Genomic DNA, 17,228 nt, shown 5'->3' on the forward strand with positions numbered 1-17,228 from the left:
CTGCTAGCCTTTCACAGTTTTTATTCTAAAGGGATACATATAACAGCAGTGTTTTGTACTGGGTCCCTCAGAGGAATGTATATGGAATGGATTCTACTTTTGTTGATATCAAAATTATAACTGTCTCCAGGGAGACTAAAATTTGAGCATCTCAAATATTCAGTACCATCCATTTTATAGTAAAGGTAACTTCTAATGTACTCACAGGCACCCATCTGAAAATGCTCATTGGAATTTTCTAATCAGTAAGACCTCTTTTCAAATAGGAAACCTGGCTTAAGAAATAAAGTGGATCAAATTGCCAAGACTCTGCTGCCTAGCCACTTCTAACAAGCACATAGCGAGCCACATCCATTCTATGGTACTGGTATTTTGAAAACCAAGTGAAGAGCTACTTTATTTGCCTTGACTGTTGCTCCTTATTTTATCAAGTTTACTATTATAAGATTCTACTCTTATACCTGAAAGTTGTGTAATAACATTTGACGGTAAACCAGCATCGTTTTCTATCTCTGCTATAACAATTACCACAAACTTAGTGGCTTAAAACAACACAAATTTACACAGTTCTGGGGGTCAGAAGTCCAAATGAGTGTTAAGGGGCTAAAATCAAGGTGTCAATAGGGCTGGCTCTTTCTGGAGCCTCCAGGGGAGAACCCATTCCTTGCTTCTTCCAGCTTTTAGAAGCTGCTGGCATTCCTTGGATCCTGGCCTCATAAATCTAATCTATGCTTCCATTGTCACATCACCACCTTCCCCCCCACCCCCGCCACATTAACCTTCTTGCCTCTCTCTCATAAAGACCTTGATAATTATACTTAAGGCACATCCAGGTGAACCAGGATAATCTCCTTATCTCAAGATCCTTAATGTAATCACATCTGCAAAGTTCCTTTTGCCATATTTACAGACTTTGGGGATTAGGACATGGATATCTTTGAAGGCAATTATTTAGCCTACCACAACTGTGACAAGTTAAAAATAGCTATTATCAACCCTAGAGCAACCATTAAATAAACAAAACAAAGAGTTATAGCTAATATGCCAACAAAGCAGATGAAAGTAAATCACAAGCCATATGCAGAATCCAAAAGAAGGCGGAGAAAGAAGGCCAAGGAAACAACAGATGGGGCAAATAGGCAAGATGATGGATTTAAGTCTAAGTGTTTCACAATTCAATTAAATGTAAATTGTCTATACATTCTAATTAAAAGACAGAGGTTTTCAGATTGTATAAAAACGTAAGATTCAGCCATATACTGCCTACAGGAAATGTATTTGAAAAATAAAGATACAAAAGACTAAAAGTAAAAGAATCGAAAAAGATATACCATGCTGACACTAATCAAAAGAAGCTAGAATGTGTTTATTAATATCAAGCAAGGTAGATTTTAGAACGAAGACTATTACCAGGAATAACTAAATTCATTTCATAATGATAAATAGACAAGTTCATCAGAAGGACATGACAATCCTAAATGTTTGTGCCTCTAATACAGAGCTTAAAAATATGTGAAGCAAAAACTGATAGAACTACAAGGAGAAGTAGACAAATTCACAGTTATTGTTAGAGATGTCAATAGCTCTCTCTTAACAATACATAAAACAAGTACACAGAAAAATTAGTAAGGCTATAGAAGACTTGAACTTTACAATCAATCAACTTAACCTAATTGACATTTATACAACATTCCACCCAACAGCAGCAGAATACACATTTTTTTTCTCCAAGAGCATACAAAATATTCACCAAGGTAGACCATATAATTTGGCTATAAAACAAAACCAAAGAAAACTTAAAAGGACTCAAATCATACAAAGTGTATTCTCTGGTCACAGTGTAATTAACTTAGAAATAAATAACAGAAAAGTATCTGTAAAATCCCCCAATATTTGTGAACTATAACACAATTCTAAATGAGATATGGGTCAAAGAAAATATCAAAGGGGAAATTACAAAGATTTTTTAACTAAATGCGAATGAAGACATCAAAATGTGTGGAACATCTCTAAAGCAAAACTTCAGGGAGAAAATTTATGGCAATAAATGTCTATGTGAAAAAAGAAAAAAGGTCAGCTTCCGCCTTAAGAAGTTAGGAAAAGAAGAGCAAACAGAACCCAAGATAAGCATAAGAAAGTAAATAATAAAGATCAGAGCAGAAATCAATGACAGAGAAAACAGTAAAACAATATAGAATATCAATTAAACAATCAGTTTCTTTGAGGAGATCAATAACATTAATAAACCTCAAGTCAGACTCATCAGGAAAAGATAGAGAAGACAAAAATTTACCAACATCAGAAATGAGAGTGGTGACATTACATTCTTCAGATATTAATACATTAATAGAGGAATATTATAAACAACTTTATGCCATTAATTTTTTTAATTCAAAAATACTTTATTGCTAAAACAGGCTACCCACCATCTGAGTCTTCAGTAAGTAACATCAAAGATCACTGATCACAGATCATCATTACAAAATAATAATCATGAAAACTTTGAAATATTGCGAGACTTACCAAAATGTCACAGAGAAACAAAGTGAGCCAATGCTCTTGGAAAACTGGTGCCACAAAGCCATTTGCTTGACTATGCCATTAATTTTGACAACTCTGAAAAATGGATACATTTTTTTGGAATATAAACTACCCAGCTTCACTAAAATGAATAGATGACCTGAATTTATAGTTTAAATTTTTTCCACAAAGAAAACTTCAGGCCCAGAAGGTTTCACTGGTGAATTTTATCAAGCATTTAAGGAAGAAATAGTATTAATTCTACTTAAACTCTTCCAGAAAATGAAACAGGAAGGAATAGTTCTTAACTTACTTCATGAGGCCAGTATTACCCTGATATCAAAATCTGACAAAAGCATTACAAGCAAATTAACAGACCGACATCCCTCATGAGCACAGATGCAAAACTTCTAAACAAAATTTTAGAAACTTGAATCCAGCAACATAAAAAAGAAAAGAAATCATGAATGTGTGGAGTTTATCCCAAGAATGTAAGATCGGTTTAACATTCAAAAATCGATTATTGTTATCCAAAAAGTAAAAAAGAAAAACTCAATGATTATGTCAATAGAAACAAAACAGGCAGTTGGCAAAACAGAACATTCATTCCTAATTTTTAAAAAAATCTCAGCAAAGTAGAAATAGAGAAAAACTTGTTCAAATTGATACTGGGCATCTAAGAAAACTGACAGACAACATCATACTTAATAGTGAGAGAATACATACTGTCCTCCTAAGATCAAGATCAAGAAAAAAACACCTGCTGTCATCAGTTCTGTTCAACATTGTGCTGAAAGTTTTACTGAGTACAGTCAGGCAAGAAAAAGAAATAAAAGGCATCAGACTGGAAAGGAAAAATAAAATTTTTTTATTCACAGATGATATGCTCACTAACATAGAAAACCCCATGGAATCTACAAAAGGAGTTACTAGAACTAATAAGTGAGTTTGGCAAAAGGTTGCAGGAAAAAAAGTCAACATCCAAAACCCAAATTAATTTCTATATATTTGCACAGAACAATCAAAATTTAAAAAGCAATATTTATCAAAATATTTCAAAACACATGAAATACTTAGGAATGAATCTGACAAATAATGAGCCAGACCTGTACATTGAAAACTACATAACATTGCTGAGATAAGTTAAGAGGATCTAAATAAATGGAGAGATATACAAAGTTCATGGAACAGAAGCCTCAATATTGTTAACAGTTATCCCCAAATTGATTTATAGATCCAATGCAATCACAATCAAACCTCCAGCAAACATTTTTGTACAAATTAACAAGCTAATTTTAAAATTCATATGGAAATGCAAAGGACCTAGAATAATCAAAACAACTTTGAAAACACTTTGAGGAGCCAAAAGATCAAAGTCACTACCTAACTTCAAGGTTTATCGTAAAGCTACAAGTAATCAAGACAGTGTGGTATTAATCTCAAGATAGACAAATAGATCAATGGAACAGGACAGAGAATCCAGAAATAGGCACACATGTATGGTTAATTGATTTTCTACATGGGTGCCAAAGCAGTTCATTGGAGAACACATAGTTTATTTCACCATTGGTGCTGGAACAATTGTATATCCATATGCAAAAAATGAACTTTGATTCATACTGTGAAATGTATATATAGAGATTAATTCAAAATAGATCCTAGATCTAAATATAAAACCTAAAATTATAAAACTTACAGGAGAAAACAGTAAACATATCTTTGTGACCTTGGATTAGGCAAAGATTTCTTAGATTCTACCCCAAAAGCCCAATCCATAAAAGAAGAAACCCCTAATAAATTGGACTTCATCAAAGTTAAAACTTCTGTTCTTTAAAAGGCACTGTTGAGCGAATGAAGACAAGCCATCGTCATAGATATGCACAATATATATGTCATAAAGGACTTGTCTTCAGAATATATAAAGAACTTTAGAAACTCAGATGACCATAAACAACCCAATAAAAAATGAGCAAAAGATTTGAACAGGCGCTTCACCAAAGATATACAGATGGCCAAGAAGCACATAAAAAAGATGTTCAACATCATTAGTCATTAGGGAAATGCAAATTAAAACCATAATGAGATACGACCACACACTTCTATTTTTTTTATTGATTTTTTTTTTTTGGCCACACCTCACGGCACGTGGGATCTTAGTTCCCCGACGAGGGATGGAGCCCATGCGCCCTGCTGTGGAAGCATGGGATCTTAACCACTGCACCGCCTGGGAAGTCCCACAAGCACACACTTTTAGAATGGCTAAAATTAAAAAACCTGAACATACCAATTGTTGGCAAGTTGTGGAGAAACTGGAACTCTCATATTCTGCTGGTTGGAACGTAAAACAGCACAACACTTTGGAAAACAGTATGGAGGCTTCTTAAAAAGTTTAACATACACTTACCTTGCTACTTAGCCATTTCACTCCTAGGTATTTACCTAAGAGAAATGAAGGGACATAGCCATACAAATACTTGTACACAGATATTAATAGCTATATTTGTAATAGCCAAAACCTGTGAAACAAACTAAATGTCCATCAGCAGGTGAATGGATAAACAAATTGTGGTATATCCATGTGATGAAATACTACTCAGCAAAAAATAATAATAATGAACTATTGATTCATGGTACAACATGGACAAATCTAAAAGGAATTATGCTAAATGAAAAATGCCAAACACAAAAAAAAGAATATACTGTATGATATATAGAGAATTTTTATAGAATTCTGAAAGTGCAAACTAATGTATAATGACAGAAAGCAAACTCTTGATTGCTGGGGGCGAGAGGGCAGGAGTGAGGGATTAACAAAGGGCATAGGGAAACCTTGGGAGATGATGGATATATCATTATTTTGGTTGCAGTGATGGTTTCACACACATATGTTTATGCATATGTCAAAACTCATCCAAGTGTATACTTGAAACATGTAGTTTACTGTTTTCAATTATATCTCAATAAATGTTGTGGTTTTTTTTTTTAAATTCTCTTGGAACCATTTCTCCTCCAAATCTTCTGTGGATAGGAAAGAAGTTGAGAAAACTGTCTCTCAACAGGGCAGAATTTCTAACACCCTCTTCTGATGTGGCAAGGCTGTAGGATGAAAAAAAAAAAAATTACATCTCAGAGAGGAAAGCCAGGAGCTACAGAGAAAAATGGTTTGAGAAATCACTCCCAAGTGAAAGAACCACAGCCTAAGCAAGGAATGTTCTCTACCTCCAGGGTAGAAATCCTCACAGTCGTTTCCAGTAGGATTTCAGAGTTGCGATGGACTCCACCTGATGCCAGGTGACCTACTGTGCACCTCCCGGTGAGAGGACTATACTGTCCACACCTGATTCACATCAGACTTGGCCATTTGATTTGTTCTTGCCATTGAATTGGGAGAGGAGTGACATGCACTGATTCTGAGCAGAAACTTTAACAGATCCTATGTTTTCGCAATTTTTCTTTTCTATCACAAAAGCAGCATTCCCAGGTAAGAATTGTTCCTTGGGCTACATCCTGGAACAAAACATGCAGAGCAAAGCAGCAGATTACATATATCATGAGCAAAAAATAAACTGACCTTGTTAACCTCTGGGATTACAGACATGTTGAGTTTTGGATGACTCTGAAATATAAAAGTAGAGCAGTCAGGTGAGAGTTGGAAACATGAGTCAAATACTCAGAGAACAGATGTGAGCTGGAGATAAAATCTGGGAGTTGTCAGCAACTATTGCATTTTAACCATAGGCATGGGTATGATCACTTAGAAAAAGAGTAGAGAGAGAGAAAAAAGAGGCCTCAGAACAAAGTGCTAAGGAACACCAAACATGTAATTGACGGCAAAGATGAGTCTGCAAAGGAGACGGGAATGGGCAAATATTTGGAAGAAAGCCAGAATTGAGGTGTTTTTTTGTTTTATGTATTTATTTATTTTTTGTATTTATTTATTTTTTGTTTTATGTATTTATTTATTTATTTATTTTGGCTGCTTTAGGTCTTCATTGCTGCGCATGGGCTTTCTCAAGTTGCGGTGAGTGGGGGCTACTCTTCGCTGCAGTGCATGGGCCTCTCATTGCGGTGGCCTCTCATGCTGCCGAGCATGGACTCTAGGCACGTGGGCTTCAGTAGTTGTGGCATGCAGGCTCAGTAGTTGTGGCATGCATGCTCAGCAGTTGTGGCATACGGGCTTAGTTGCTCCGCGGCATGTGGGATCTTCCCGGGCCAGGGCTCAAACCCATATCCCCTGCATTGGCAGGCTGGCTCCCAACCACTGCGCCACCAGGAAAGCCCAGAATTGAGGTTTTAATGTAATCCCACTTTTACTATCCTCATTCTTTGTTCCTTCTGCTTCCTTTCTCCAGCCTAGAGACTGCTGAGCAAGCATCATAACCTGCTAGGTCCGCCTCACATTTTAAAAGATAAGTGTTCCTTTTACAACATTGCTGGCTTTTGAGCACCATTTGGACAGGGACCCTGCCCTCATTCACCTCTGTCTCTCCAGGTACTGCCTTGTCCATAGTGTGCATAGTGGGCAGTAAACCCCACCCTGCTGCTCACTTGCTATTTCCCTCTCCTTGGTCTTTCCCTTTAATTCTCTTTTCTCCAGATGCCCATTCTACTCTATGCTTAGGCTTTATCATTAATTGTTTTTATAAATACTGAGTAGTTACATAAAAGGTTTAGATAGGTATAAAGTATGAAGAACTACAATATAATGAACGCTAAGTTTAGGAAAAAGAGCCTTACCATTAACGTTGAAGTCCCTTGGTGCTTCTCCTTATTCCACCACATGGCATCCTTGCTCAGAGGTAACCACCAACCTGCATTTTGTGGTTCTCAGCAAACTAGGAAGAGATGGGAACTTCCTCAAACTGATAAAGAGCATTCGCAAAAACCTACAGAAAACACTTGTTATTCCTTTGCTTCACTCTATAATTTTACCACGTATGTTTGTATTCCTAAAAAAAAAATTAGATTTTGCATATATTTTATCTTCATGGAAATAAAATTATACTGTATATATTAGTCAGTGATTTATTCTTTGTGCTCAAGATTATGTCCCTGGGATTTTTGTCCATGATGTTACATGTAGCTGAAGATCTTTCATTTCTTCATCTGTATTATATTCTGAAGTATACCACAATTTATTTATCTTTTCTGCTTAGCTATATTTCATAAATTTTAATGTGTAGAAATTTTATTATTGTTCATTTCTAAGTATTTTGAAGTATCAGTTATGATTTTTCATTTGACCCAAGAGTTATTCAGAAACACATTTTTTAAAAGCTCCAACTACATGGAGATATTTATCTTTGTTACTGACGTTTCTTTGTTTTCAGAGAATATGGGTTATAACAGTGCTGTTCAGTAGAAGTATAATGTGAGCCACATATGTCACTTTAAAAATTTTAATTGCCATATTAGAAGAGTAAAAATAAACAGGTAAAAGTTATCTTAATTAATATATTTTACTTAACCCAATATGTAGGGTTAGGGATAGGATTTGGTTTTATCAAGCCTGTTTCTCTTAACTCATGAGTTTAGTTTATTTGCCATTATTATGATTGTTACTTTAAGTTTTCTATCAATACTTCTCCCTCTTTTTCTACACTCTTTTCTCCTTTTGGGCCTTGGGCGGGGGCAATATTGTTGGAGTTTCTTTTATTTTCTTAGTGCATCTTCTTCTAATGGCGTATTCTGTTCTTTTAGTGGTTACTTCTGAGATTTTACCATGCATGCTTAATGAAGTTTAAAATTAATATCTCAAACTTCTCTTGAATAATGCAAACTTCTCTTGAATAACACTGGCACCTTATAGTTGCCATCGTGCCATCCTATATTCTACATTTTTGTCTAGTGTTCTAGTTTTATACTTTTGTTAGCCCCACTGATTACACACAGTCAAAACTAATATTTTATACAGATGATATTTATTTACAAGTACTTACATACAAGGCTGGCTACATAATTTTCAAGCCCAGTGTAAAATGAAAACGTGGAGCCCCTTCAAAAAAAGAAAGAAGCTTTTTCCTTTCCTTCACCATCTTTCTCTCAGCTTGTCAGGGTCTTCTTTTTGTTTGTTTGCTGTTGAATTTTGTGCTCCCTTGGGCATGGAGAAATTGTAACATGGATGCAGGCTCTCAGAGGCACCCAAGGCCCTGCCCCAGACTCAGCCAAAAGGACACATATGGCAGACCCAACATTCCCCATGCCTGTGCCCACTGAAGCAGAGGATGACAGCAGATGCTGGGCAAGGGTCAGGGAGAAAAGGGTTGAGAACCATCCTGGGGAGACAGGGAGGTGTCGAGAGGTAGGACTCTGTGTGAGCCGAGGCTCCAAGACCCCAGCATGTGCTTGACTGTCCCATTAGACCTCACTTACAAAACACAGACTCAAAGATAAAGTTGTTAAGAATTTCTCAGTGGTGACCACAGAGCATTAAATCTGAAACCCAGGACCCCCTTCAGAACATGGGCCCCGTACAGCTGAATCGATCACACACCCAAGAAGCCCTCCCTGCCTGTGTGTTTGCCAGTTCCTTTGCTCACCATTTTTTCTTGATCGTCTGACCTTCCTTCTGAGATCATAATCCTTCCTGCAAAGCATATTTTTTAGAAGTCGTTTAGCTGGCAGTAAACCCTCAGATTATATTTTTCTGAGCATATTTTATTTCGGCCTCTTTCTGAAAGATAGTTTTGCTGGGTACCCAACTTCAGATTGATGGTTATTTTCTCATGGGATTTTAATATATTATTTTGCTGTCTTTGGCCTTCCTTGTTTCTATTGGAGAATAAGCTTTCAATACATTTGAGTTCCTTTGAAGACAATATGTTTTATTTCCTCTCCAGCGTCTTTTAAAATCTCTTTTAATTCCAATATTCTTCATTTTCACTACCAGGTGCCAGATATGAGATTTATTTTTATTTATCTTGCTTGGAATCCTTTGGGCTTCCTAGATTTATGGGTTGGTATTTTTCATCAATCTGTAATGTCCTTCCTCTCCCTTTCTCTCTCATTTGCTTCTGAGATGGTAAATAGAGAAATATTAGATCTTTTCACTCTATCCTCCATATATCAACCTCTTTTATATTTTACATATTTTTGACATCATGTACTGCACCCTGTATAATTTCTTTGAATCTCCCTTTCAGTTTATTACTTCATTTTTAGCTGTGAATAATCTGCTATAGGACCATCTACTGAGCTTTTCATCTCAGTTATTATATGCTTCATTTCTACAAGTTTGATTGGTTCATTTCAGATTTCATTAGTCATTTAAATTAATCTTTTATTTCTTCCAACATATTGTACATCCTTATTTATATTCAATATCTGAAAATACTTTAGAATTTGTGGCTTTGATTATGCTATCATTTGTGTCTGCTCATTCTTCCTCTTACTAGCTTTAAAAAAATAATTTTGTGATTCTTAAAATTATGGTCTCATAGGTCTTAAATTTTTATCTGTAGGAATCTCTGAGTTTCAAGTCGAAGATAGGTTTCTCCCAAACATATTGGTGTTTTTCCTACCAGGCATCTGGAGTCAAGGTTATCCTAACACCATTGTAAGATATCTCCTCAATATGAAGCTTTTTGGACCACTCAGGTAGTGTGAATTCAGGATACAAACCTGCACTGGGACTGGCTTGTGTTTACAAATTCTTGTGGGAGATTTGTATTTTCCCCTCTACCTAGCACCAAACTTCAAAGCCGGAAATTTCTTTTTTGTTCTTTGAGAGGGGATGTTATTTGTATTTTACACATACTGGGTGTGAATTTCATATTCTTACATACAGTATGACAAAAATGCATACTGCATGTGTCCCTCTTTGAGATGCAGTTTTATGCAGGTGAGTTTCCTCTCAAGCTCTTCCTTTCTCTCCTGACTCCAGTGCCCTTCATGGCTATGAAATTTAATGCTCAAGTACATCAGATTTGGAAAGTACCTTCAAGGTGAGAATTGGCTTCAGTGCTCTACTTATTGTTGGGGTTCTTCCTTTTACTTCATTTTTTTAAACCATTAGTTTGGAATAATTTTGTATTTAAAGAAAAGTTACAGAGAATTTGTTTCCCTCTTGTCCATTTTTCATAACCATGGCACATATGTAAAAACTAAGAAATTAATATGGGTATAATACAATTAACTAACCTATAGACTTTATTCAAATTTCACTAGTTTTCCACTGATAACCTTTTTCTGTCCTTTCTCTTGATTTGTGTTTCCTGCATCTTCCTAACTTTTTGTCCAGATCACTGATGAATTTTAAGATTTTTTTTATAAGTGAAAACAAAACTTTACTTATTTTCAGTAGGAAAGTTGTCAAAGTACCTAGTCTGACACAGTTCTGAAAAAAAAGTCTGGGGAGTTTTGTTCTTTTCAATCATTTTCCCTCAAATAATATTCATAATCCTGGTTACCAAGTTGATGTGTCTTTATGTTCATGACCTTAAAATTTTCTTGCCTAGAAATGTAGGCACTATTTTTATTAAAAAATGTTTAATAATACTGTAAGAGTGAGATGAGAATACAGATCAAGATAGATTGACAGTCTATTACAATACTCTTGGTGAGAAATAAAGTCAAGAACCTTAACTGTTAGTAGTCGGAAAGGAAGGGAGGAAATAGTTCAAGGTGCACCACGGAGCAGAATACATAGAACTTGTTACTGAATGGATGTGGTAGAACAAGAAGAAGGAAAAGTCAGAGATGACTCAGGGATTTCAAGCTAAAGATTGTGACTGTTGAAGGTTTCAGAAGTCAAAAGGAAAGGCAAGACCGTTGGAGATGATGATGAATTTGTTTTTTGATGTGTGGAATCTTTGGTGTTGATGGCTCATCAGGGTGGAGATGTCTAACAGGCAGTCATAAATGAAAGTCACAAGTTTGAGAAAAGGGGTCAGAACTAAAGGGAAGAGGGTGATGATGGAAAACAAAGGGATTAGAAAGAGGAATAAGCAATGGAAAAGAATCACCTACACAGAAAATAAGAAGGGTTATGGTGATTATAGAAGGGGGTAGAGGGACTCCCTGATCAACAGGCATACTTTTGCCACCACTTGTGATATTTAAAGTCTTAACTTCAGGGCCCCTGGAGAAATGTTCTCATGAATCTCCCACACTTACTTCCACCCAGAGGGTCACAAACTTAGCTTTAAGACCCAATTACGTGGGGACTTCCCTGGTGGTGCAGTGGTTAAGAATCCACCTGCCAATGCAGGGGACATGGGAAGATCACACATGCTGCGGAGCAACTAATCTCGTGTGCCACAACTACTGAGCCTGTGTGCCACAACTACTGAAGCCCGCGCACCTAGAGCGGGTGCTCCACAACCGCAATGAGAAGCCCACACACCACAACGAAGAGTAGCCTCCACTAGCCACAACTAGAGAAAGCTCGCATGCAGCAGTGAAGACCCAACACAGCCAAAAATAAATAAATAAATAAATTTATTAGAAAAAGATCCAATTACGTGGATTAAAATATTAAAATGTTCTTTGTGTTTTCTCTCCTATTTTCTAGTATGTTTTGTACTATACCACATTTCAGATATTACCCTCTACTTAATTCAGTCTGTTCGTATTAGCACTTGAGATAAATAAAAGAAAAATAAATCTAGCAGGAACTACAAACGTGCTGGTTTTGTGTCATATCCCAACACATTTTCCTTTTTTAAAGAAACAAAATATGACCTAGTGTTAGAATTTAGTCATAAACTTTAGAACCACAATGTATAGTATTTTATTATATTTGTGACTACACATATGTTGTTACTATTTCATGCAAAAATAATAATATTACTTATTAAGCAAAAATTAAGCCTGAGAAAATACTTACCTTGTTGCCAGTGTTTTTAAATTGCTGTTAACAACAGTTAAAATAGTATGTAGTAGCAGTACACACACACACACACATATGTATATATATATTTCTAAAGAGAAGAATAAACAGACTGAGTTGTGAAATAATCCCTGAGCCACGAACTGTAATTTAAGAAGGGTGTTAAGGGTGTGTCTTGACTCATTTGTTGTGTTTATGATTTTCAGGGAATTGATGCTGATTTCACATCAGAAAAGCATGGAGCAGTTGCAGGAAACCCTTAGACAGAAGATGCTGAACGGTGATAACTGGAGGGAGAAGGTAACAGTAATGTGGCTTTCAGCAGCATGTGTCTTATTTGTTTTTAAAAAATTCTGTCCATTTGCCAGGCTACTTCAGATAGGTCTCTTTGCTTCTATGCACACCTTTGATTCTTTCTGGAATTTCCTAGACCAAACGTGCTTACAATATATGTTTTTTACAAAATATTAGACAAGTAGGAAGTTAAAACATAAGAATAGAATTTGAAATCTTATAAGATTAAGATAGCTGTTAGTTCTTATGTAAAAGCATAATTTTTACTTTTAAATATTTACCCTTTTTCCCATAAAATGACAGAATCTGCATTTGACTACATCCTTAAAAGCAGGGGAATATTAATTCATTCTTATGATTTCTCTGCTTTTAAGAAGATAATACAAGAGAATGAACAATGACCAATGACTTAAAATTATTCAGTTATAAACTTCTGGCAAATAAAATGAATAAGTATTTAGCTCACTATTTACAAAGAAGATGTTTGCTTTTAGAGTATGAAAAAATTGCATTGACTTTTGTCTTTTCTATATTTTTCAAACTTTCAAGAGTGAATATGTATTGCTTTCATAATTTTAAAGAATACAAATCATACTTTTAAAATTGTTAGCCCCTGCCTTCTCAGGCCTTGCACAGCTCTAGTCATTGAGGCTATAGACATCATCTTCCTGTCATAAACTTCTCATACTTTTTGATTGATCCCTTGGCTTTATCATGCATACTGTGCTGAAACCTTCCAAGCTGTTTCTTTTCCCCCACCAGTACCTAATCCTAGCTCTAGCCTTCTGTCTTGATTTTCTGATTTTGTCTTACATGTGCATCTAGAACTAGAGCTGGCTACTGAAATTCAGATTGTTTGACTGAAGTCCCAACAATGTATTTGGTTATCATCAGATGCTTCTCCTTGGTGACTAGACCTTATAACTCGTAACCTCAAGCAACAATTGGTGGCCACCTTCAAACTAATGTCTCCACCTGGAATTCCCCACTCTGCCATCCACAGATGAAATCCTTTAGGTATTGTTGCTGGGTCAGGTTAATTCTAAATTTGTCACTTTCATTTCCAGTCTTCACACAGTTGGCCATACTCAACCAGTCTGGCCCTCTATAAATCAATCCCCCTTCCCTTATCCTTTGGGGACAGCACATTCAGGCTATAACAAAAATGATCTCTATAGCAACAGTTCCATATGGGCAACAATTAAAATTTGAGAATATGGACTAAAGTTGCTCTAAGTGTCTCATTCTTTTGTTTTATTTTATAGCATAGGCTTCTTTTTATTATAGATCTTTATTGCAGTATCATTGCTTCACAATACTGTGTTAGTCTCTGTCGTACAACAAAGTGAATCAGCCACATGCACACATACATCCCCACAACCCCTCCCCCCTAAGCCTCCCTCCCCCCCTCCCCATCCCACCTCTCTAGGTCATCACAAAGCACCAAGCTGATCTCCCTGTGCTATGCTGCTGCTTCCCACTAGCTAATTATTTTACATTCAGTAGTGTATATATGTCGATGCTACTCTCACTACACCCCAGCTTTCCCCTCCCTCCCCCGCATATCCTAAAGTCCACTCTCTATGTCTACGTCTTTATTCCTGCCCTGCCATTAGGTTCAACAGTACCATTTTTTTTTTTTTTTTTTTTTTTAGATTCCATATATATGCATTAGCATATGGTATTTGTTTTTCTCTTTCTGACTTGGTTCCATGTCCTGGCTATTGTAAATAGTACTGCAGTGAACATTGTGGTACATGTCTCTTTTTGAATTATGGTTTTCTCAGGGTATATGCCCAACAGTGGGATTGCTGGGTCATATGGTAATTCTGTTTTTAGTTGTTTAAGGAACCTCCATACTGTTCTCCATAGTGGTTGTATCAATTTACATTCCCACCAACAGTGCAGGAGGGTTCCTTTTTCACCACACCCTTTTTTCTAGATTTTTTGGTAATGGCTGTTCTGACTGGTGTGAGGTGATACCTCATTGCAGTTTTGATTTGCATTTCTCTACTAATTAGTGATGTTGAGCATCTTTTCATGTGCCTCTTGGCCATCTGTATGTCTTCTTTGGTGAAATGTCTATTTAGGTCTTCCACCCATTTTTGGATTGGGTTGTTTGTTTTTTTGATATTGAGCTCCATGAGCTGTTCGTATATTTTGGAGATTAATCCTTTGTCTGTTGTTTCATTTGCAAATATTTTCTCCCATTCTGAGGGTTGTCTTTTTGTCTTGCTTATGGTTTCCTTTGCTGTGCAAAGCTTTTAAGTTTAATCAGTTCCCATTTGTTTATTTTTGTTTTCATTCCCATTACTCTAGGAGGTGGGTCAAAAAAGATCTTGCTGTGGTTTATGTCAGTGTTTTTCCTATGTTTTCCTCTATGAGTTTTATAGTGTATGGTCTTACATTTAGGTCTTTAATCCATTTGGAGTTTACTTTTGTATACGATGTTAGGTGGTGTTCTAATTACATTCTTTTACATGTAGCTGTCCAGCTTTCCCAGCACCACTTATTGAAGAGGCTGTCTTTTCTCCATTTTATGTTCTTGCCTCCTTTGTCATAAATTAGGTGACCATATGTGTGTGTGTTTATCTCAGGGCATTCTATCTTGTACCATTGATCTATATTTCAGTTTTTGTGCCAGTACCATACTGTCTTGATTACTGTAGCTTTGTAGTATAGCTTGAAGTCAGGAAGCCTGATTCCTCCAGCTCCGTTTTTCTTTCTCAAGATTGCTTTGGCTATTCGGGATCTTTTGTGTTTCCACACGAATTGTAAACTTTTTGTTCTAATTCTGTGAAGAATGCCATTGGTAGTTTGATAGGGATTGCATTGAATCTGTAGATTGCTTTGGGTAGTATAGTCATTTCACAATATTGATTCTTCCAATCCAAGAACATGGTATATTTCTCCATCTGTTTATGTCATCTTTGATTTCTTTCATCAGTATTTTATAGTTTTCTGAGTACAAGTCTTTTGCCTCCTTAGGTAGGTTTATTCCTAGATATTTTGTTCTTTTTGTTGCAGTGGTAAATGGGATTGTTTCCTTAATTTCTCTTTCTGATTTTTCCTTGTTAGTGTATAGGAGCACCACAGATTTCTGTGCATTAATTTTGTATCCTGCAGCCTTACCAAATTCATTGATTAGTTCTAGCAGTTTTCCAGTGACATCTTTAGGATTTTCTATGTATAGTAGTATCATGTCATCTGCAAATAGTGACAGTTTTACTTCTTTTCCAATTTGGATTCTTTTTATTTCTTTTTCTTCTCTGATTGCCATAGCTAGGACTTCCAAAACTATGTTGAATAAGAGTGGCAAGAGTGCACATCCTTGTCTTTTTCCTGATCTTAGTGGAAATGCTTTCAGTTTTTCACCATTGAGAATGACATTTGGTGTGGGTTTGTCATAACATGGCCTCTATTATGTTGAGGTAGCTTCCCTCTATGCCCATTTTCTGGAGAGTTTTTATCATGAATCAGCACTGAATTTTGTCAAAAGCTTTTCCTGCATCTATTGAGATGATCATGTTTTCTTATTCCTAAATTTGTTAATATGTTGTATCACATTGATTGATTTGCATATATTGAAGAATCCTTGCATGCCTGGGATAAATCCCACTTGATCATGGTGTATGATCCTTTTAATATGTTGTTGGATTCTGTTTCCTAGTGTTTTGTTCAGGATTTTTGCATCTATGTTAATCAGTGATATTGATCTATAATTTTCTTTTTTGTGTGATATCTTTGTCTGGTTTTGGTATCAGGGTGATGGTGGCCTCATAGAATGAGTTTGGGAGTGTTCCTTCCTCTGCAATTTTTTGGAAGAGTTTGAGAAGGATGGGGGTTAGCTCTTCTCTAAATGTTTGATAGAAGCCATCTTGTCCTGGACTTCTGTTTGTTGGAAGATTTTAAATTACAGTTTCAATTTCATTACTTGAGATAGGTCTCTTTATATTTTCTAATTCTTCCTGGTTCAGTCTTGGAAAAGTGTACCTTTCCAAGAATTTGTCCATTTCTTCAAGGTTGTCTATTTTATTGGCATATAGTTGTTTGTAGTAGTCTCTTATAATCCTTTGTATTTCTATGATGTCACTTGTCATTTCTCCTTTTTCAACTCTAATTTTATTGATTTGTGTCCTCTCCCTTTTTTTCTTGATGAGTCTGGCTAAAGCTTTATCAGTTTTGTCTATCTTCTCAAGGAGCCAGCTTTTAGTTTTATTGATCTTTGCTATTGTTTTCTTTGTTTCTATTTCATTAATTTCTGCTCTGATCTTTATGATTTCTTTCCTTCTACTGACTTAGGGTTTTGTTTGTTCTTCTTTCTCTAGTTGCTTTTGGTGTAGGGTTAGATTGTTTATTTGAGATTTTTCTTGCGCCTTGACGTGAGATTGAATTGCTATAAACTTCCCTCTTAGAACTGCGTTTGCTGGGTCCATAGGTTTTGGGTTGTTGTGTTTTTGTTGTCATTTGTTTCTATGTATTTTTTAATTTCTTCTTTGATTCTCCAGTGATCTCTTAGTTATTTAGTAGCTCACTGTTTAGCCTCCATGTATTTGTGGTTTTTACAGGTTCTTTCCTGTAATTG

General features: G+C 35.9%; 1 protein-coding gene across 16 annotated transcripts in view; it reads left to right on the forward strand.

Annotated features, from left to right (window-relative positions):
- Nucleotides 1-17,228, forward strand: part of LEKR1 (leucine, glutamate and lysine rich 1) — a 279,091-nt gene that overhangs the window by 223,107 nt on the left and 38,756 nt on the right. For 15 of the 16 annotated variants that reach the window (XM_073803834.1, XM_073803835.1, XM_073803827.1 and 12 more), the window contains 2 exons: nt 6,506-6,541; nt 12,556-12,649. In XM_073803834.1, coding sequence (XP_073659935.1) covers nt 6,506-6,541; nt 12,556-12,649 — 130 coding nt within the window. The remainder of the gene's footprint in view (nt 1-6,505; nt 6,542-12,555; nt 12,650-17,228) is intronic. The other variant, XM_073803833.1, reaches the window with a different exon arrangement.

The sequence above is a fragment of the Tursiops truncatus genome, chromosome 4 (genome assembly GCF_011762595.2).
Source record: "Tursiops truncatus isolate mTurTru1 chromosome 4, mTurTru1.mat.Y, whole genome shotgun sequence".
In the NCBI taxonomy this organism is placed as follows: domain Eukaryota; kingdom Metazoa; phylum Chordata; class Mammalia; order Artiodactyla; family Delphinidae; genus Tursiops; species Tursiops truncatus.